The sequence below is a fragment of the Mchenga conophoros genome, linkage group LG9, assembly GCF_057382185.1.
Source record: "Mchenga conophoros isolate Kocher_MC1m ecotype Shallow Benthic linkage group LG9, M_conophoros_male_GT1.1, whole genome shotgun sequence".
NCBI classification, from domain to species: domain Eukaryota; kingdom Metazoa; phylum Chordata; class Actinopteri; order Cichliformes; family Cichlidae; genus Mchenga; species Mchenga conophoros.
Window position 1 is genome coordinate 7,758,079 of NC_140534.1, and position 21,787 is coordinate 7,779,865.

Sequence of the window (21,787 nt, forward strand, 5' to 3'; positions counted from 1 at the left end):
TATCTCTAGGTTGCCGTAGACAGGACCAGCCGCATGCGCATTTACGCTTCATTCCGAAAAACAATGGCGTCCTCCTTTGCTGTGTGCAGGTTACATATGAGAGGAAGGGCCAGCCTCGCGAAGTGCCTACAGAAAACCGACGCGTTTCTTCACAGAAGTATAGGAACAGACGTCGTTATTGCCCGAGCTGAGGCCACTCGAAGTGACGAAAGTGGTTAGTAATTAAGCCTAGAAGAGAAGCTGGCCTTTAGGCTAGCCCCAATACACCGCCGTGTGATGTCGAGTGAGCACCATTCCAAACTCCCCTGAGAAACGTTATATTTTTGTTGGTGAAGGCCGTAACTCTGAGTGCGTTGTGCGTTTTACACAATGTGTGACCTGTAAGAAATCACTGGGTCATACGTAAAATTCGGCAGTGTGACTGTTAACGATAACAACGCGATAACTCTTTTTGGGCTAAAATGTTATTATATAGAACGTTTTGAGCTTGTACCTGTCATTTGCGGGACGTGTATATTTACATAGAAAGCCCCACTGTAAAACTGACAGTTTTTTAAATGAGGTTTGTTGACATGTTCTGGGACAATTGAACAATGAAAACTAGAACTTAACCGACGATACATCACACTTTTTGCATTTTATTATCAATTTGGTGCATCCCAGTCTTTGAACGTTTATCAGTGCAAAACTGACGTGACACACCACAGAATTATTGCCTGCTGTCACCGGTAAATGTCATATTATTTCCCAGTAAGCTGATATCAGTCACCCAAGTTGAAACTAATGTTAGGCCTGTCTGTCTGTTAACAACGGTGTGCTTATTACACAGTTTTAAATGTCTTACTCTCAGAGAAAAAAAACTTGACTTGTTGGATGGCTTCTTCTCTGTTGTCAGATGAAAAGAATGGAAGGAAGTCTCTGCACACTCTCCACATGGAGAGACAAGAACAAGCAGAGAGGTCCGTTCTCATCAGCTGTCAGTCCAGTACCAATGAGAAAAAGTTCCTCAAGTATTTATCAAAACATGGAGAAATCAATAAATACTTCTTTTATGAAAGCTATGTGAGTAAAAGACCAACCTCTTCTGATAAGCAAGTACTGCTACCTCACCACCCTGTTGGAATTATGTTACAATTATGATATTTTGTAATTCTCCAGGGAGTGTATGCTGTAGTGGAGTTTGCCAACCAGGAAAGTGTTACGTCTTTACTTGAAGGGGTGGCAATTCCTGGTGGCAGCCACGAATCCGCAGTGCCTTTCAAATCCAGACTGTTGTCACTCAGAAACCTCGGCTCAGTGGACTCATCAAACCAACTGTCAGGCCGGCAGTGCCAACCTCAGACCACTATTCCCATCAATGAGCTAATAAAGAGACTTTCCAGAGAAGAGAGTGTATGTTGACTTATCACATCAAAAGTTATACTTACATTTTAAGTCTTGTTTGAAGTTGATTGATTTGGATGTTTCCCATTTCCTGGTTTCCCTCAGATAGACAAGCAGATAAGCTCCTTGACTGAAGCCTATCAACTCACAGAGGAGAACAGCAGGCTGCGTTTCCTCGTCTGTTCCCTACTCAAGGATATTGCTACCGCTTATTTTCCAGAATGCACCATCAAACCCTTTGGCTCATCAGTGAATGGCTTTGGAAAGCTTGGCTGTGACCTGGATATGTTGCTGGATCTGGACAGCATCACTGGACGCAATGTGAAACTGGTAATGAGGCTTTCTAGGTTTCTTTAGAAAATATTAGATTTATTGGCAAACAGTTTGCAGTGATTTCCTTGTGAGTTGTGAGGTAGCTTTCCTTTTAAGCATTTTATCTGCATCTAAACTAACTACTCCTTTGGTTTGTTTTGTTGTCTCTGACACCAAAAAAAGGCATATGAAAGAACCACGTTCTTCTTTTGCTTCTTTCGGCTCCCTTTGGGGGTCGACACAGCAGATCATCCGCTTCTATGTGACCTTAACGTCCTCCTCTGTCATCCATGAATCCTGTCTGTGGTCTTTCTCTTTTTCTGTTGACTTTGTCTCTAAAATGCTTAATCATAGCTGTCTCTCTGATGTACTCATTTCTAATATATTGAAAATCTTAGCATCACCATCTCCACCACCTGTAAGCTCTGCCTTCTGTGTTTATTGTCAGTGCTACTGTCTTCAAGCCACACATCATAGATGGTTTCACGACCCGCTCATAAACCTTCCCTTTCAGTCTTGCTTTCTTACTGTCATAAGTCGCCCCTGACACTCATTTCCACCCACTCACCCTGCCTGTACTCTGCTCTTCACCTCTCTTGTTCACTTTCCATTGCTTTGAATGCTTGGCTGCAGGCATTTGCACTTGTCTACCTTCACCGTTATAGGAAATTAGGTTAGTATTTTTAGACTTTTTTTAAGTGCCTCTGCCAGCAATTGCGGATTTGCCACCACAATCACACATGAACCAATTTCATTTTATTATCCAGTGGCACTGAGGGAGCAATAAAACATGTGACAGAGTTATCAAACTTATTTAAGTTAATGGGCAACATGCTGTCCAAGTTGATCTCAAATGAGCTAGACCAGTAAACCCATTAAATAGCGGCATATAAAAAAATTCCCATGAAGCACTTTTTGAAGTATATTCATATAATGAAACATCACAGATGGCTCATAAAAAGTAGGAGGAATTTGAAAAATATGCCGCAGGTTGTTTCTGGTTGTTTTTATTCCAAAAGAATGCTTCTGTGCAGCAGGGGTTCTTGTTGTGTAGGTCTTACTTAAAAATGCATCCAGTGGCCTGCATTGAACCCTTTTGCAGGGTATGTTTGGCTCATGGCACATATGTTTGAAACCACCTATACATGTATATAAAAATTGCCCTCACATATTGATTTATCTCCTGATATCACCCCACAGCGACGCACTACCCAGAAATCCTTTGCATAAAACCAAACAAAGTGGTGCAAAAGTGGTTGCTTCTTTCTTTTTGCCACCTGCTAGATCCCCACTATCGCCAAACTAAAAATGCTGATGTGTTGGTCTGACTTTCAGACAGCTGATGTGCATGTGTCTGTCTTTAGTTTGTTTGAAAGCTATGAATGCACTTGCAGTAATGTAACGGTTAACTGGCAGCTCAACTAGAATGACCACAGACATCAACTTGACATAGAAGAGAGTCACCCTGAAACATGTATTAGGTGAATACTTTATTTACATGTCATAAGACAGAAAGGTGTGGAGATACTATAGGATCAAATGAAAATAACCACTGTATGCCTCATGGTTTCTTAGGACAAAACAATTGAAAAATTAAAGTGTAAACATATCTGTTATTCTGTATATTCCTCCCTGTGTGTGCAGCCTAAGTCAGGCCTCTCCCTGGAGTACCAGATGAAGCGGGCCAATTCAGAGCGAGCCGTTACTCAGAGCATCCTGTCTGTGATCGGGGAGTGCGTCGACCAGTTTGGGCCCGGCTGCGTGGGGGTACAGAAAATTCTCAACGCACGGTGCCCTCTGGTCCGTTTCGCCCACCAGCCGTCTGGCTTTCAGTGTGACCTCACAGCCAACAACAGGTACTCAGTCAGCGCAGATGTTCTGACGTCAGTGGAATGAGTAAAATGTCAGATTTGACTTGGTCACAGTTCTCTTGCTTCACAGTAAATGCTCTTTTTACGTTACCCATAATACCATTTTTGACCACGCTTGCGTTATAAAAGCTCCCAGACAGAAACCAGACTCTGGCAGGAAGTGCCACGATGGGTCAGTCTTGCATTTTTCCGCTGTGAAACTGAACACGAAGTGTGGGCTTGTTTGTGTTTCACTTCTTTTCCTTCCAACGTTATTGACTTGTGGTCTCTGCTGGTGTGTGACACAAGCACACACACACACACACACACACACCTGCTAACGTACAGAAAACCACTCTGCAGTTTCTAAGGAAATGGAGTTGAACCAGCATCTGTGGGTGGCTGTGAGAGGGGGGACTTTTCTTAAATCGTGCTCACACATCATTGAAGCATAGCACCTTCCTGCCTGAGGTGTGAATGCGTGCATTCAAGAAAAACAGACGAACAGCAGCCGAGTCAGCTGAATGCTGCTCTCCAGCGGTACATTTAGTTTCTCTGACCTGTAATGGTCGGCCCTTGCACCATTTCTCTGAACTGTTAATGCTGTTAACACATCTCCAAGTTCTATATTTAAGGCAAAATGCAGGCATTTTATAATTGAACATAGTGTCATTTATTTTCAAAAGCCATTCCATATTACTAAATTTCCATTTGAAATCTCTAAAATCAGACAGTGAGAAGTACATAACAGCCCGCCTGGAGTTTGCCAGAAATCAGCTAAAGGACTCTCAGATCTCTGACTCTCTGGCCTGAATACCGAGCGTCATGTCTGGAGTAAACAAAAGTAGTCAAAATCACCCCTACAGTGAAGCACGATGGTGGCTGCATCATTGTGGGGATGTTTCCCAGCATCAGGAACTGGGATACTCATCTGGGTCAAAGGAGGGATGAATGCAGAAATACACAGACACATCCTTGATGATAACCTACTCTAGCGCTCCGAACCTCAGATTGTGAAAACTGCATCTATCTGGATGCACCGTATGCTCAGATGTCACTCTTTGTGTTCTCCACAGGGTGGCGATGAAGAGCACAGAGTTGCTCTACCTGTATGGAGAGCTGGACCCTCGGGTGCGCAGCCTGGTGTTCACTGTACGCTGCTGGGCCCGAGCTCACGGAGTCACCAGCAGCATCCCCGGGGCCTGGATCACCAACTTCTCCCTCACTGTCATGGTGCTGTTCTTCCTGCAGAAGAGGACTCCTCCCATCATCCCCACACTGGACCACCTGCGGGACCTCGCAGGTACCATCCAGCACTCACACAGCGGACCTCTGAGAATTTGTTAATAAGGTTCAAAGTTTCAGTAGTGTTTTAGTTAATAACATTAAGAGTTTTGCTTTTTTCTATTCTTAACAATCACTCTAAGCGTAGCATTTCACAGCCCAACACAACAGTCTCGTTCTTCATGCTTCAAAAACAGTGTACTTTCCAATCTTAAGCAAACACGCGTTCACTAGAAAACATCTTTCTTATTTAAGTGTCAGGCAAAAAACAAGAAGTTCATAAATTAATAATGCCTTTTTTTTTCTTCACACGTTGCTTACTAACTGTTCCCTAAAATATAAATGCAACCACCGAGTACACTAGCGGCAGTGTGGGGTGGGGGTTTTCTCTGTACAGCTGTAGTCACACTCACAAATATACCTTGGTCAATTAGTTACTTAGAAATGAAAAATGTCATAAATGATTCAACAAAAACTTTTGGTGTTAAGGAAGTTAGATTTTCAGTGTAAGATACCTGCTTTGAGGACAGTCCCAGTGCACGTGTGAAAAGGTTCCAATTAACTGAGTCAGAGTAAAATTCACGCAGCAGGGAGGAGGTGAACAAAGTAAGAGCAGCAGTCCCCACTCCATGAATATTGTGTTTCCTGGCAAATAAAGGCAAGAAAAGCACCAAATTGTAAAATTTTGCTGAATTCAGGAAGAAAATAACACATTTTGGAAGTAACAAGAATTCTCATTTACAGCTGGTTGGGGTGATTTTCTCTGGGAAAGCAAGGGGAAAGTCTTTTCTGTCTGTAACCATGTTTAAGCACCTCTGGACACTTTGAGCTTTATTTGTTTATAGAAATACATACATGGAATCTCCAGTTAAATTGGATTAAAACAGCTTGAAAAATTCACTGACTTCATTCACGGACGTTGCACTTCTAGCACCATTTTTGCTGTCATGGAATTCCGGATCCTTCTCTCATAACATCTCCAGTGACTATTTGTTCACCTCTAATGAACCATCTATTTACAAAAGAAGTGATGAACAACACGAGATGTTGTTGAAACAACTGCAGTTTAAACAGTGTCTTTTAAATGACATCAAACAATTCAAACGATTTTTTCTTTCCACACGTTTTTATGCCTTTGTAGTAATCCGGGCATCCACTCACCACTGAGGGTCCTAATATCTTTATTGCAGCTTTCACACTCGTGAAGCCACCCGGTGGTCTAGATTGGACCTTTTGAACTTGTGGAGGGATAATTAATGGTGTCCTGTTACTGCTGCTTTCAGTGACTGAGGTGTGTGTTGGATTCTGCAGCATGCAGACCCATTGCTTTCCGGGTCTCTTCTCCCATGGCAGAGGCCCCCTCGGCCTGGCAGGGACCAGCAGCTGCCTTTGCAAGACGTGCTAAAACACTTGCGTTTTCCAGGTCATAGACAAAGCCCAGTTATCTGCTAATGTATGTATTCTTTAGCAGACAGGGCACAACCATATCACAATCAAGTTGATCTGGTAAACCAAGCTTGATGACTTGTTAAGTGTTGGTCCACCTGCTGTGCCCACTTCAGATAAAGAGAGGCGTTGTCCTTGTGGGGTCCTCAGCCTGAGCATAGGTGCCATTGCCATGCAGCATAATTGTGTTCAATGCACCTTTGCTGTGTCCATGACTTTCAAATTTAACTGTAGCCAAGAGCAGCATTTCAATGTCAGGTGTGACCCTGCAACACTGAGTACAACACACATCCTTCATCTACAGCCCTGGAGACTGTTCACTTGTTTTATTTAATACTCAGCATCCTGGGAAAGCCTTCCAGCCATCCATCTTATTACCATGTATATATGTGTTAGGAATGTTTAACCCAGTGTCCTTTTCTAATAGAACTGCCGTCACACCAATCTGCCCGCAAGTCCACTCGCCTCCCTCTGCCCCTCTTTCTGTCACCTTGGCTGCCTGATAATTGCCTTCCAAAAGCAATCTAACCTCACCTCCTCCCCTCCTCTCCTTCCTCTTCCTCCTCGGCACACCATTTAGCGCAGACTCTATCACACAGAGTGCTTACAGGACAATAAAAGGCCCATCACTCTGGGAAGGTCAATGACCCACCTCCTCTAGACACACACAGTTATTTAAACAGCAGTATAACACACACACACACACACACACACACACACACACACACACACACACACACACACACACACACACCAGCCTCATGGTGGTGAAGGAGACTCGACAAGGGCACGGTTAAAGATGTAAACCAGCCAAGGAAGGACATGATACATGCTGTCTTTGTTCTTTTTTTGTTTATCACGTGCGCCTGCTCTCCCCTTGCTTTCTTGTTTTCTGGCCACGAGCGCGTGACTCCATCCATCTGTGTGTTGTTTATGGCCGTCGCAGGCGTGTAAAGGCAGACGTTTTACCTTGTATCCCTGCTCTCGTCTCCACAAGGCCCCGGGGACAAGACCGTGATCGAGGGGAACGACTGCACATTTGTCAGCGACTTCAACAAGATCCAGCTTCAGAGCAACACAGAGACGCTAGGTGAGCACAAGAGACCGCCCCCCCACAGTTTGATATGTCGGTGACATTTGTGTTAGCGGGCTTTTATGCTAATTCCAGTTTTCTATCTTTGGTTTAGAGCAACTGCTGGGTGAGTTCTTCGAGTTCTACGCCACCTTCCCATTCAGCCAGATGTCCATAAATATCAGAAAGGTGAGCATGATTATCCAGAACTGCCTCAGGTCATAGTTTGGTGCCAGTTGAAGGGAGATTCAACTGGCACCACAGATTTTCTGCTGTGTGATCTGTGTGGTCTTATAGAGAGTGGATATGACATGGTCATCTGGGAGAACAAGCCCCGCCTCCTGATGTTTAAACCTCTTGTCTGGGAGGGGCAGACAAAGATCCATCTTTGTCTGCCCCAATGGCCAGTGATTAGCAGGCATAACAGATCCATGTATATGTCCACTTCTGAGAGCTGGAAAAAAACCCCCCATATTCTACAAAGAGAAAAGTATCATAAGCATCATTTTGGAAATGCTGCAAACAAGCTGATTTTTGAGTTGCTTAGGAAGTTCTACTCATGTTGTATCAGTCAGTACAAAGGATTTCTCCCTCTGCTAATGAAATAATAATGAGACCAACAATCGCTTCCTGTGCTTTTTTTTCTCTCCATGCCAACTGCATGAATAAATAAATAGATATCCCAAAAATTCCTCACATTCAAAAGGGAGCAAATGTGAATTAAGTGGGAGCTCCAGTTTAAAATCTAAAATCGGCAAAGAGCGGTCAAAGCTACAGCAAAACTTTTAGACTGACAAATGCTTGTAAAACATTTCGGACAAGGCAAATAGCCCTCTACTTCAAAGCTGCCATTTAGACTTCAAATCAAGTTTTCTAAACACACTGAGGCTCCTGTCTAAAGGAACGTTTGAACGGAGCTGGACTGTTAAGCTGAAAAACAGCCGCGATGGCTCCGAGTGTTCTGATATACTGTCAGCATTGCTGCATATGTCGTAAAAAGGCTCAACTGGGGTCCTTCAGTGTGGGCTTGGATTTATTAGTGGATCTGACCTCTGCAGTACTGCACAGTCGTTGCAGAGTTATGGTGGGGCACACACATACATACACATTTGGCATAACTGTATGCAGGTAGTTTTAACATCGTTTAATTGAGCTGTGCATCCTCGCAGTCATTTATTCCAGTGTTACAGTTTCCGTGATTATCTCAGTTTCTGATTGTGATGTAAATTCTGTAGCATCTGCCGTTTTTTGTTTTTTTTGTTTTGTTTTAGCAACTGATGCACTACGCATGCATCCATCAGACAGACGGCTATGCTTCTTCAGCAGTCCTCATCTCTACTACTATGCTACAGAGTCCTTCTTTATCTTCTTTCTCAACACAAAAGCATAAAAACCATGTCAGTAGGTAGTTATTACCACAGTAGGAGTGCATTCTCCAAGCAGAGTATCTTAGTGGATAAAATAGATAGTGACAAAGTTTAGCTTTAAGGGCATTGCACAATCTGATATCGTCTTGTTGGTGTTGTTCCCAGATCATCATACTAAATGTTGTTCCAGGATCAACATTGCAAGAGACCAATCAGAATGTTGTGACGTCATACTTTTGCGACTTCGGGAGAAACCGCCGTAAAACAAAAAACTGTACTTAAGCTGCGAGAAACCGACTCTGTCCGCCGATCAGCGGACCCTGACCCTAACCCTTTGATAAACGGTAAGCAGAATTGATATTGTCCTTGCAATATTGGAATTTCATAAATGGACGAATGGCTTGGCGCGCAAAAGACTGACGTCAGAACAATGTGATTGGTCACTTGCAATGTTGAACCTGGAACAACATTTTCATGATATCTGGGAACAACACCAACACGAGGATATCAGAACACCCTAAGGGCATCATTTGTAGTTATTGCAATACAATAATATTGTATTGTGTGTGTGAAGTATTTTGACAATATCATATCATATGATGTCGGGGGATTCCCACATCTACATGCTAATGTGACAAAAAATTAATATGGTTTTAAAGTCAGTCCAGTGTCTGTGTTAGTCCAAATCCTCACACCTAAGGAACTGGAATAAAACTTAAAACGCACACAGAGAGAAGTTCAGTCTTCTTTCAACTCTTGCACCCAGCTGAGCTCCGGCAGGGAAATCTGTTGGTAATAAAGACCGTGTTTGCTGGATGGCGTCTTCCCACACACACAGATGACAGCTGTCCTCGTCTCATGTGATTGATGCCGGCCCCACAGGAGCCTGGCGCCCTTGAGCTTTAGATCCCAATTAGGAGGTCTGTCACATTAACTGCAAACAAATGCATATTTGTTCTTTTTATACCCACATTTATCCTGATGTGGCTGTTTATGCCTGCGTAATACTTTCTACTGGCAACCAGGGAACATCCTCGATGGAAGTCACAGTGTTTCATCGTTGGGAGTTTTTGGGGCTAATTTTTCCTCTCTGTCTATACGCGATAGTTAATTAACCTACTGCTTAAAATGTTCAGTGCTGAATAATATGCCTCTTACTCCCTATTACTCTTCCCAGTAGAAATTTTGTTGATAAAGTAGCTCTTCATGCTTTGATGGCACAGTATATGAGATGCAGGGATTTTGCTAGAGCTTAGAGTTTAATGAATCGATACCCGTGGGAAAGAGAGACCCCAGCTTAATAAATGAGACTAATGTGAAGTTTGACATAGCCTCCCTACAGCACAGGAAGCTTTCAGGTAGACTGTGGTTGTGACCCTTGCCTATCGGCTTTCAACAGTGGAGCAACCACCATAAATCTGCTTTACTGTGCTACAATTCACCGCTTCACTCCCCTTTTCTGACTGATGGCTTTATGTTGCCATCTTTAATCCTTCCTGCCCATCCTTTATCCCCCTGTGCCTTTACTGTCAGGCATTATGCAGGATACAGCATGCAAAGTACCACGGAAGCTTCTTGACTTCCCTCTGACCCACATTTTGATACTTTATTTGATGGCCACGGCATTTGGACAGATACAGACCATGTATGTTTTTTTTATTTCAGGCTAAGCTAATTTTTTTCCTTCTTTTTTTGGGTAAATTCAAAAAACTCTGCTCATTTCCCCAAGTCAAAAAAGACATGTCCATTTCCCTTCTTCATCTGCTACCCTGCAGAGAGGTGTTCTACTCAGCTATGTGTGCCCCAGATAAAGCAGCAAAAGGCTGAGTCCATGACCAACGAAATTGATGGACCATGACGCACAGGACACGAAGGTCTACACTTACAGCTGCTGCTGCTCACGAATGTGTTTTCAACCTGCCTTGTCCCCTTCCCTCTCCCTCCAGGGCAAGGAGCAGAACAAACCAGAGGTGGCCCCGCTGCACATCCAGAACCCGTTTGAAACCTCTTTAAACGTCAGCAAGAACGTCAACGCCAGCCAACTCGACCGATTCGTGGCTTTGTGTCAGGAGAGCGCCTGGCTGCTCCAGCAGAGTGAAACCAGCACACCAAGAGGTGGTGGTGCGGGAGGCGAAGGTGCACCCACACCTTGGGGACTCGCTACCCTCCTTCTGCCTTCGCAGGTCGCAGGGATCAAAAGTCGCAAGAAAAGGAGGAGGGAGCCGGCCAGTGAAAGGATCAAGGGCTTGCTAGAATCATTAAAAAATAAAAATCAACTAAAGAAGAGCTAGAAGGACTCTTCCATGTCTCCACTCTCTTGTCAGGACTTCAACCTCCTCAGTGTTGCTGTGTGATGCTTCACTGTGAAGGTGAGAGAAGAGGCTCCAGGAACTGGACTGTAGTTCCAAACATGGACACTGGAGGGTGTTAGTGAGACCTATAAGTGCATATGTTTTGGGACCTGAAATAAGGGAGTCTTGGCCATGTAGGCTGTAGACTTTCCCACTCTGTTGTGATTAAAGACAATACTGTGTAATTCAGTCTGGCCTGGTGCTCGTTTCGTAGCTCAGTGTTTAACAGGTTAATTTGATTCATTATCATGTGCATCACTGTTAACAGCATCAGCACAGACACCATCTGTTTACACTTCAGGCTAAATCATTATGCATACAGTTACAATATGGATGGAATAGTTAAGGTTTTACTGAAAACTGTATACACTTGTTACACTTATGGAGCCCCAACACGAGTAAAGGCAGCAGAAGTGTAGCAAAATACATCAGAATCATAAATACTAAATAACCATGGAAAGACATTTCATACTTTTTAAAATTATCCTTGTCTGATAAAATAAATTCTAAAATTTCAGTTTTTCCAGGCAGTATGATCTTTTTTTCTTTTTTTTTTGAGACATGAGAAGAGGTGTGTGTGTGTGTGTGTGTGTGTGTGTGTGTGTGTGTGTGTGTGTGTGTGTGTGTGTGTGTGTGTGTGTGTGTGTGTGTGTGTGTGTGTGTGTGTGTGTGTGTATGTTTTTATCTGAAAATATATAATTTCAAGTGTAATTAAAGCAGCAAAGTGGGACAAACACTTGACTGTTAGAACTGTTACAGAAGTAGTACCATTGGTAGTTGGAGAAAGAATAAACTTTATATAAACAGCTTTTATATCTGATTTTTACAGGTTTAGTGGTAAAAACTATCCGATTTATCTGATACAGATTTATAACAGTAAAATTTGATCTACTTTGTGTGCTTTTACTGCAAATATTGTATTACAGCTAATAACCCTTGAGTAATAATAGCTCTTCTTCCTATTTACTTTGTAACTGCAGGTAATGCTAAAAAAAAGTTCATGCTATTCTTTCTCTAACACTACATAACCAGTAAACACAATTTTGGAACACTTCAACTTTGAGTTGTTACTGAAGTGTACTTTATGTCATTCTGACAGCAACATAAAGCACAACTTTTCGGACAGTATTGTCGTAAGACACCCAGCTTAAATATAAAGGAACCCTTAATTATCACAGTATAACACAAAATCACTTAAACTTAAGGGATATCAATCTGTTCTGTTAGGAAGCATAACCCACTGTGAATCAGTTTCATCTGCTTTGGTGCAAGTGAAAGTGACAACAGGTGCACTCGAGAGGCAACAACAAGGCAATCCCCCAAAAGGGAATGGTTCTGCAAGTGGTGACTACAGACCATTGCTGTCTTCTTATCCCTCCTGACTAATTTTTCTGTTTCTGTTTGGTAATAAGGGCCGTGTTTGCCGGATGGCATCTTCCCACACACACAGATGACAGCTGTCCTTGTCTCATGTGATTGATGAAGTTCTATTAGCAAGACCCGATACCTGTAGTCCATTCAGGTGGAACAGGTATTTTAGTGTGTGAGTGTGAAGAACATACCAAGAGATGGACTGTTGCATAAGGCAAGATGGATTCAAGGTCAACTTGGCAGAACCAGTATCTTCTGCTTTTTGTGAGAAAGAACAGGAAGAGCATCGCCAGATAACTTTGGCCTTTGTTCAATACTGTGATTATCTACGGTTCCCTTCATCTTTTGGAGTGGTTTATACAAGAAGTTCAGGGACAGTTTGATCTCACTTTCATACAGAGAATTTTATAATCAGCAAAAGTTGGGGAACCTGAATCTACTTCCACTTCAGGAAAGCTGTAAGTTAACCAGTTCTTAACCTATAAAAACAATCCTCTATAAAACTTTTATGTCTTTCTTTCACTTATTTTTTGATTTTACACAACTTGATTTGAAGTGCTAAAAACTGAATTGTAAAACAACTACAAAAATGGGATGCATTTTCCATATGTATAACAGACTACGATGGAACTCTAATATGATATCTTTGCAATTTTGTAGTGATGTGCATTTAGTTGAGTTTTTTCTTGACTTGGGCATTTTCTCAATAGCTATCTACAGTTTTGTGGAAGCTAGCTGGATAAAACATAGTATCTACTGCTGTGAGAGATCACACAGGGAAGCTAAGTAGTATAGTTTATGTATTGATTACAATAACCTGCATTATTTAATGGCTTTAATCAATGACTGTACAGTGATTGCCTTTATTGCTGGTTAGCTTGAATGCTATCAATGGCTGCCATTGATAGCATCAAGCTAGTCAGCTGCAGTAAGCTAAAGTTATGCTAAAACCAAAACATCTGGGAAGTAAAATAATTTGGAGAACATTGAGTGGTTGATCTTTTTTTTTATCCATCTTGCTAGCAGTTAATGTAATAGATATTTTTAACCAACTAAACAGAGATTGAAGGATAATAGGTGGCTATATATATTTATTTTTACACTTCGTTTTATCCCACAGAGATCTGATTAAATTGAACAAGTTGTACTTTTTTGTGTTTGGGATGAAATATATAGAGACATGTAATAAAATTTTCAGTTCCTGTGTTTCACATGTTGAATTTTTTTTATTTTGCTATCTTAAGGCAATGAACCTACACAGCTTTTTATGATTTGGTCATCTGTGTTAAGAAGATTGAGTTTATATATAACAAAGTGTGCTATATAAATAAAATCACCATTGTCATTACCACTGGCTTGATTTGGTCAGAGTAATTTCTTTTATTCGATCTGTATCTTCTTCTGTGTGGGAAGAAATTAGCCTTGTTCTTGGGGGTTAGGCTAAAATCCCATCACCCAATGATTAGTGAGGTCCCAGTTTCAAAGTCTGCGGTTGGCTTTGACTGATACCATAGGCTCATATTGTGACTTATTAATGACAAGTTTGGCCCACCCTGAAACATCCCCTGCTTTCTTGTGCATTTTAACTCGAATAGGGGCTATACTTTATTTAAAAAAACATGAAAGTGACACTGAGTGTTCACTCAGGTCATAGATCACAGGAACTGAATGGTTGTTTTTCCCATGGGCATCTATATAATCAGACTTCTGCACACAATGAAGCTGGCCCTTGCTGGTCATTGGAAAGAAGTAGCTTTGAGCCACTTTAACATTGTCTTCACTTTTGAGATGTGGAATCAGCATTCATACATAGTTAATGGGAAGCACAAAGGTAATAAATTAATGCTAGAAACTAATTTTCTAAAATGAAAAACTATTGGAAAATGTATTTAGAATCTAAATAAATGTAAAGATAAACTGAAAGACAATACATACCGCTGAAGAATTGCATACATACTTTTAGGCTTTGATTTTAGTTAAGACAGCCAGTGGCAATTTGGGAGTATTTTTTTTTTCATACTCGCAGAAAATTCCAAGTTTCACTTTAGTTCTCTCTATATAGCTGTTTATTTAGATAGAAATTATGGTTGCGATTGAACAAAGAATACCACATTTTTCTTAAAACGTTTGTCAAAATTAAAGATTTTAGATGAAAACGGTGGCATAGTGGTGCTAGCGTGGGATGTCCAAGACAGCCCACCAGCTTGGTTCCCCAGTTTACTGGAGCTAAACTCAGCCAGCTCTGTGGTGAGGTCTGCTGAATAGATTGACCTTGATTAAAACCCCACTGACTGATTTGTCATACTAAATATCCAAAAAGAGACATAAAACTTAAACATTTCCTTTGGTTTTCCATTTACAGTGCCACGTCTGCCAATCACATCCCTTGAAATGTTTTCTAAGCTTGAATTGGTAAATGTTATTCACAATTTATATATTTCTTTCTTATTATATGACCTGAGTGTGTGTAAGTGAGTTTGAGGAAAGAGAAAACGCTGTAGGGTGCATGTGTTAGGAGTGCATCTACAGGTTCACATCCTATGAGAGTGCCTGACTGTGTTTGTATATGTGTGTCTCGGGCCCATGGGACAAGGTTGGAGGAGTGGGGAGTGAGTGGCCCACAGCTGTTTTTCTGCTCATTGCCGTCTGAGGTCGGAGGGGTGAGCGGATGGACTTTTAACTACCTCCCCCTCCCCTTCTGCCACCAGTCCACACTTTTACCATTGGGGGGCACGGGATGGACAGGAGGAAAGGAGCAAAGCTGCTTTGAACTCCACTCATTGTCCCTGCCTCCTCTTTCAAATTCAGCACGCCCCCCTCTCTCTATCTCGGTCATCTGTTTTCCTCTCCTCACAGACTAGCAGAGTTCTTTGAGGTTTGAGGAGTTTGTTTATTTCCATGAGTGAGTTTCTGACTGATGGATGTGCTCTAGTGGAGCAACAGAGTGGTTATGAAATGTGGTAGTCAGAAAAGCATGGGGTGGGGAAATCAACAGCTTGGGGGAATCTGATGAAATGTGACTGCTGGGTGTTGTGGGGTTCATTTTAAAGGAGTGTGATGTCAGTGCCATGGATATTCTGATTTGCAGATGGTGGTATAAAACCCACAGTACTGTTTTTTCAAATTTATAGATCTCTCTTTGATGGCACTCCCTCCATTTATTGAACACTTTATGAGGTAATTACACGGATAGATAGAAGGTGTGGGTACTAGCCAAAAGGTTGTAACGGGCCATTGTCAAGGTTAATCATATTTTTTTCTCATCCCAACCAGCAAAAAAATACAGGTTTTATGTGACCATCTCCCTGTAATAGACTGCTTTGGCTTGTAAAGGACTGAGACTGTGTTTGGGTAACCTGCCCAGCAGTGACCTTCCTCTGAGGCTTTTGCAAGTGGCACATGGTGGGCTTTGCTTTAATAGGATAACTTGTGAAAAATCAAAGATGGATTGGCCCCGTCACAAGAAGTCCTGAGGTACTCGGGGCGCTGGCCAGGGTTTATGTTGCTGCCTTTTTCTTGGCTCCTAATGCACCTTCAGGGCCTGAAAGAATGTAAAACAGTGTCTTGAGGGTTTAAAAAATACAAGTGTAAGTAAGTATGTTGTGTACATGCTTGTGTGAGGAGGAGGGTTAATATATACCCCTCAAACATCTCGAGCAGCCCCTTCCAGTGAGTTCTGGAAGAGGAAAAGGCCCAAAACACACAGTGCTACTGCAAGCTGTTTGATGTGGAAGTCTTATCGCTCGGAGCACTTTCAGAAGTTATTTTATCAAGCCATCAGAGTCACTGCACCACTCCTTCCCCTTACCTCCACGGTCTGCACAAAGGGCCTTTGGAGACTCGTGGAGAAAGTACTCTCCAGACCACTTCCCCTCGCAGTTCCATGAATTGTCCCTGCAACATTGTGAGAAGCCATTACACCAGTTTCCGTGTTCGAGGAACGAGTGTTCTAGCAGCCCCCTTTTACTCCCAGCTTTTGCACTCAGCACCCCTACGAATGGCTTTGCATATGGGACACGGTGAGAGCGAGCAAGGAGCGCTGGAATGCACTTTGCTACTTTGTCTGTACACTCTAGCTATCACCCACACTGATAATATGAGTTAAAATACTGGCCACCAACTGAGTAACGTACGTTTGGTCTTTACGGTGTATGGGAATGGCTGGGACTTACTGTACCCACCAACACAACCATTGTTTGAGTGCAGGACACAGGGCTGCCTAATTGGAGCCTGGCACAGAGTTTCTGGCAGCCGAAGCCTCTGAGTGTCAGAGACCGTGGTTGTTTGCACATTCTTTCTCTCACTGGACAGTAGAGTGGCTACATCCATTCAGCAGTGGTCGGATCAGTGGCTGCATGCTATGACCAAAAATGAATTGTTGCGCGGGTACACAAAACACACAATGCACGCATGGCAACAGGACATAGGCGGGCATCCATGGAAACACAACCCACTAGGCTCTCCTGGGTGCCTTTGCCCCATGACTGGAGAATGCGTGTGAGATGGCACATAAAATACATGTGATCAGTGAAGTTCCCAGAGCTTATCACATGATGTTTGCTGTTGTGTCAGGAAAAAGCTCGAGCAGAAGTTACTAAATGCAGAATTGTATTTAGAGGTATATACTTTAGTTATTCCTGCAGCATTCATAATACTGAGCTGCAGTATTTTATACTCAGAAGCATGGAGGTGGGTTGCAAAGTGGCTTGCAGATATGCCTCAACTGTAGACGAGCACATGAGGTCAGTGACTTGGATGTGATGGGAATACTTGGCTGTCATATTTCCTTAGGTTTTTCATCTTCAGTTGAGCTGCTGCATACAGAATAAAACACCTGGGTGGTGTTGCTCTGGCGTGTAGCTCTTAGATTTACCAAGAGTGGCAACAATGTGTAATAGCTGTTTCTGTCCCCTATATTATTGTAGTTATAAAGAAAACAGGGAATTCCAAATGCTAGTTTAACAATTTAAATATTTTTTTGTGATTATGTCTTAATTATCAACATCATCAGTCTAGCTTTAACATCCTTTACACCCATATTGAAGTCTCTTCAATCACTAGCCTACAGCTTGTAAGAAATAATTATTAGTGGTTTGAATAAAAACAAACAAATTCAAAGTGAAATAAATTGTCAGTTTTAATTTAAATATATTAATATGCTGGATCTTCACATCAGCAGGGCCTGGTGTGGGATATTTCCTCTGAACTGAACATTGGGACTCTGTCCAGATAGTTTGGCCAGCTATGGGTGGCCCCCAGAGGAGGGTATAGACACAGCTATTCCAAAGATAGTGGGTGTGGAGATGGGACTGAGAGTACAGTGAGATAATAATGTTGGACCGCTGCTGTGATCACAGAGCCCCCCCCCCCCGTTTTGTCCTCATGAGCCACATTTCTCCTCCTTTCCTATAAGAGCTTAATCTACAGTCTGTACCACAGCCAGCGAGGGCCTTATCAGAGGGCCGGCATGTTCGCTTCGGCCTTGGCTCCGTTTCACTGGTCAAACCTGGCTGAATAGATACACACTCCATACAGATACAGTCACAAGTTCAAGCTCATGGTTTACTCTGAGAGCAATAGCAGTATCTAAATAGCAGTCTATAAAGCTTACGAGTATGAGGCTGTAGAACAAAACTATATCAGTTTCACTTTAACGATTTGCAGCATCAGTTCAAGAAACATGATCAGTTTAAGGCTTGTGATTCTTTATAGCCTAATAATCACACGTCTTTTTAATAGCTTTGTTTTTGGGCATTTAAAAAATATGGAAGCAGCTTAGCTATGCTCAGCATCAACAATAAAGGGGAATGCAATGTATTTTACACATCAAAGTCTGTTTACAGGTGCTGGGAGGACTGTTGCATATGTGTGAACAAAGTTATATAAAGACTCGTGGCTCCAAAGGGAGCTGCACAAAATCATATAAAAGCACAAGATTGATACTGCTTATTACTTGAGGCTAACTGTTTGGTGCAACATTAGATGTAAGTAACAGATTGTGTGACAGATTTGGAGACAAATTGGTTGGGCTTAACTTCCGGGCAGCAGTATTGTTCTTGGAATATTTCCTTTCAGCTTTGGAACAAAGCTGCTGCTACCTTTTAGGGAGGTGAGGGGAAAGAAATCTGGAAGCAAATGGGTGTATTCACAAAAGTACAATTTAATAATCTGAACACAAAGAAATCTGTATGTACAATCCTAAATAGACAGTATATTATAACCCTTAAAAAAGCTTTTCATGTCAAACTCTCAACCTTTTTTGGTTCCTCTGGATTCTAGACCTTCAGACATAATGGCATTCATTCCAGGAAATCATAAAGATACAATTCAGCAGCTCTGTTTTTATAATCTCAAACTGGGGGCTCCTCTTTCTTCGATTGTTTTTCCAATCAAAGGCTCTGTATTTCATTCATTCTTACTGTAAAAAGATTGTTTTCCTTAAGCGGTATTACTCTGGCAGTGCAGACCACGAGGCTTCTGCGTGTCTCACTTCTATGGAAAACATTTTAAAATTCTACTCCTTCATGCACAATTAACTTCAGATGTCCCTGGTAGGTGGCTAGTAAATTCTTGAAATACTGGAGTGTTTTTTTTTTCTTTCTGCCTCACTGTATTTCAGTAAGAACAAATTGGAGATCTGTGCTTAAGAAAAAGCAACGGAAATGAAATGAGACAGACTAAAAACAAGGCTTGTCCCAGCACCCCACAGAGAAAGGCTTGTTCAAACTCACCATCAGGCTGCTGGTAGGAGCTGTGAGTAGGGAAGGGCCCCGGTATTAGAGGAAGGATAACCATGCGGATGCCACACGGAACCTAATGACTATTTAAGGCTACATTTGACGTTTTAAGGTTGCTTTCCCATTCATGATTGGAGGTCCATGCAATCTTATCTTCAGAAAGCTTGAAAACTTACATTTAACTTGGCACATATCTTTATTTATGCTAAGAAAAATCCCCGTTTGTGGTTTATAAAGCTACAAAATGTACTGAAAAATTTGGATTTTGTGGTCTCTTTGAAAAACACTTAAAGATTTCAAGTACAGAAAATAGGGGATTAAACAGGAAAGCAAGCGCACTGTTTTTTAACTTAAAACCTGAGCAAAAACAAAATTCCAACTCTAACCTTTCACCTTGCTTTTTGGATTCTGAATCTTTACGCTTCAATGTTATTGTTCTGGCCATCAATTTGGGATGTTGGCAGAAGATACCATATTTGGACAAGCGGGTGGAGTGTTATGTTAAGTTGGAGTATCAGCTAATACTAGGAAGCAATAGTTGGACAAACTGAAACAGATATCTGCTAATTTTTGCAAACTAGCAGTAGTAGTTATGAATAGTTATTATTTATTTATATAGCGCCAAATCACAACAACAGTCACCTCAAAGGTGTCAGTATTGTAAGGTAAAGACCCTACAATAATACAGAGAAACCCCAACAATCAGACGACCCCCTATGAGCAAGCACTTTGGTGACAGTGGGTGACAGTGGGAAGGAAAAACTCCCTTTTCACAGGAAGAAACCTCTGGCAGAACTTGCTTTGGGGAGAGGCATCCATGTGCCGTGACCAGTGGGAGGAGAGGGGAGAGAGACAGAACAAAAGCCACACTGTGGAAGAGCCAGAGATTTGTACTCACCAAAACTGAAGCACAAACTTGTTGAACACACAACAAGTCTTAATATTTGTCAGATAATTCCATCCAAAATGCTCTCTTACGTTAGCTTCACTGTATTTTGCTGATTTGTAATTTCATTGAAATTGTATATTTAGACAGCATGCCAAATCAGTTTCTATTCTTAATCACATTTTGACTAATTGCTACATTGTGACTTTGTAAATCAGAGTATTTTCCCTGGAAGGTGGAGAAGCTCCGAGAAAAAGACGGAAACAAGCACTTAACTCGGTGGGCTCAGTTCAGGACAATATGTGAGGGCGAAAGCCACAAAGACAGCTTTGTATTTCAGCTTTAGCTCCGAGTGGCTCTGCTGGCAGCTACACATAGACCAGTATTGTGTCTATGGATTGTCCATGGGACCCAGAATTAAGTCACACCCCCACAGTGTCACATGAACCTATCCAGATGTGTTGAGTGTGCATCAAGAGACAGAAATCAATCTTTTATTCTGAGAGAGTACAAAACTAGGACAATAATACTGTATCTTTGTCATCGCAGCATCAATGCTAGCATCTGGATACAGAGCCGTCACCTCACATTTATCTCTGCTGCTAAAATTAGAACTGCAGATCTTGTATCACCTCTTGCACTCTGAGGTGATGAAAAGTCTACTCCAAGAGGTTGGATAAATATAGGCCCTGACTAACTTTGGAGGTATCCATACTTAGAATCAACCCAAATTCCTAAAACATCTGAAAAGTATCACAGGAGCCCGCTTGTGTCACACATCAAGTCTTTTTGCCTGAAAAAGCTCGTGATGTCTGCCATCGGCACAGCAAGATTGAGGTTTGCTGTGCAGGAATGAGAGAAACGGAACAAACAGAAAGTCATCCTCGGGAGTATTATCCTATTTTTGAGGCATATTTTTATTCATCTCTCCATTCGCCTCCACCTCTGATTTCCTCAAAATCAGGAGCAACAGCGGAAAAAGACAGAGATGAAACACGGACTGCTGCCTCTCCTCTCCCCCTCCTCCCACTTTCCTCGTTGGCTCCAATTAAACTGGCCCTAGTTCCTATTGCGTAATAAAATCCAAATAAAACCCCCCATCGGCTTCCTGTGCAGGTTCATGGTGTGGTTAATAAAGCCGCTATCAGCTCTCAAAGCAGGACGAGGTCTTATTAGAGCTAGTGGAATGCAGTAAGGCCCACTGGATCACAGACTCCCAGCTCATTAGTGAGCATCTGTAACAGCCCACTGACATGGGAGACTGGCTGGCTGATTGGGTGATAGTCTGGCTGGCTGACCAGAATGATTGACCTATGCTTTGTTTAATCCGTCCACTTTGTTTTGACGTATTTTGTTTAATTTTGATTCCTTTAGTGGACTGTGACCAGGGATGGATGGAGGGATGGATCCTAATAATAGTTTTGTCAGGCAGAAGGTCAACAACCAGATAACGCTGATGTTAATGCATTAAAGAACCATTACGATAAACATTTTGCAGACCACACAATCTTTATAATCAGTTAATAATCAGAAATGTAATTTCCTAATGTCCCTGTTTGGATCAGTGGACTGATCTAGAGGTGTTGATCCTACTGCTATTTAGCAAAATTAGACTCAAATCCTACACAAAGTATCTCATGTATTATAGTTTTGAACAAGCTGGAAGGAGATGTCCTTTTGGCTAAGCCAAGTTCTTCAGAGGCCTTTTACAGGCACACTTTAATTTTT

The 21,787-nt window shown here is 42.0% G+C and overlaps 1 protein-coding gene and 1 long non-coding RNA gene across 2 annotated transcripts; one reads left to right on the plus strand and one right to left on the minus strand.

Moving 5' to 3' along the window:
* Nucleotides 1-4: 4 nt before the first annotated feature.
* Nucleotides 5-13,729, plus strand: mtpap (mitochondrial poly(A) polymerase). Its single transcript, XM_085286276.1, has 9 exons — nt 5-214; nt 896-1,062; nt 1,159-1,392; nt 1,489-1,713; nt 3,340-3,551; nt 4,622-4,848; nt 7,273-7,365; nt 7,463-7,536; nt 10,661-13,729. Exons 1-9 carry the CDS (start codon nt 34-36, stop codon nt 11,003-11,005), a joined length of 1,758 nt encoding a protein of 585 aa, XP_085142402.1. The 5' UTR covers nt 5-33; the 3' UTR covers nt 11,006-13,729.
* Nucleotides 4,753-7,352, minus strand: LOC146566692 (uncharacterized). The gene is made up of 3 exons (XR_014893818.1): nt 7,245-7,352; nt 5,345-5,474; nt 4,753-4,877 (listed from the first exon to the last, which is right to left on the minus strand). It is a non-coding gene; the product is annotated as an uncharacterized LOC146566692 (long non-coding RNA).
* Nucleotides 13,730-21,787: the final 8,058 nt, after the last annotated feature.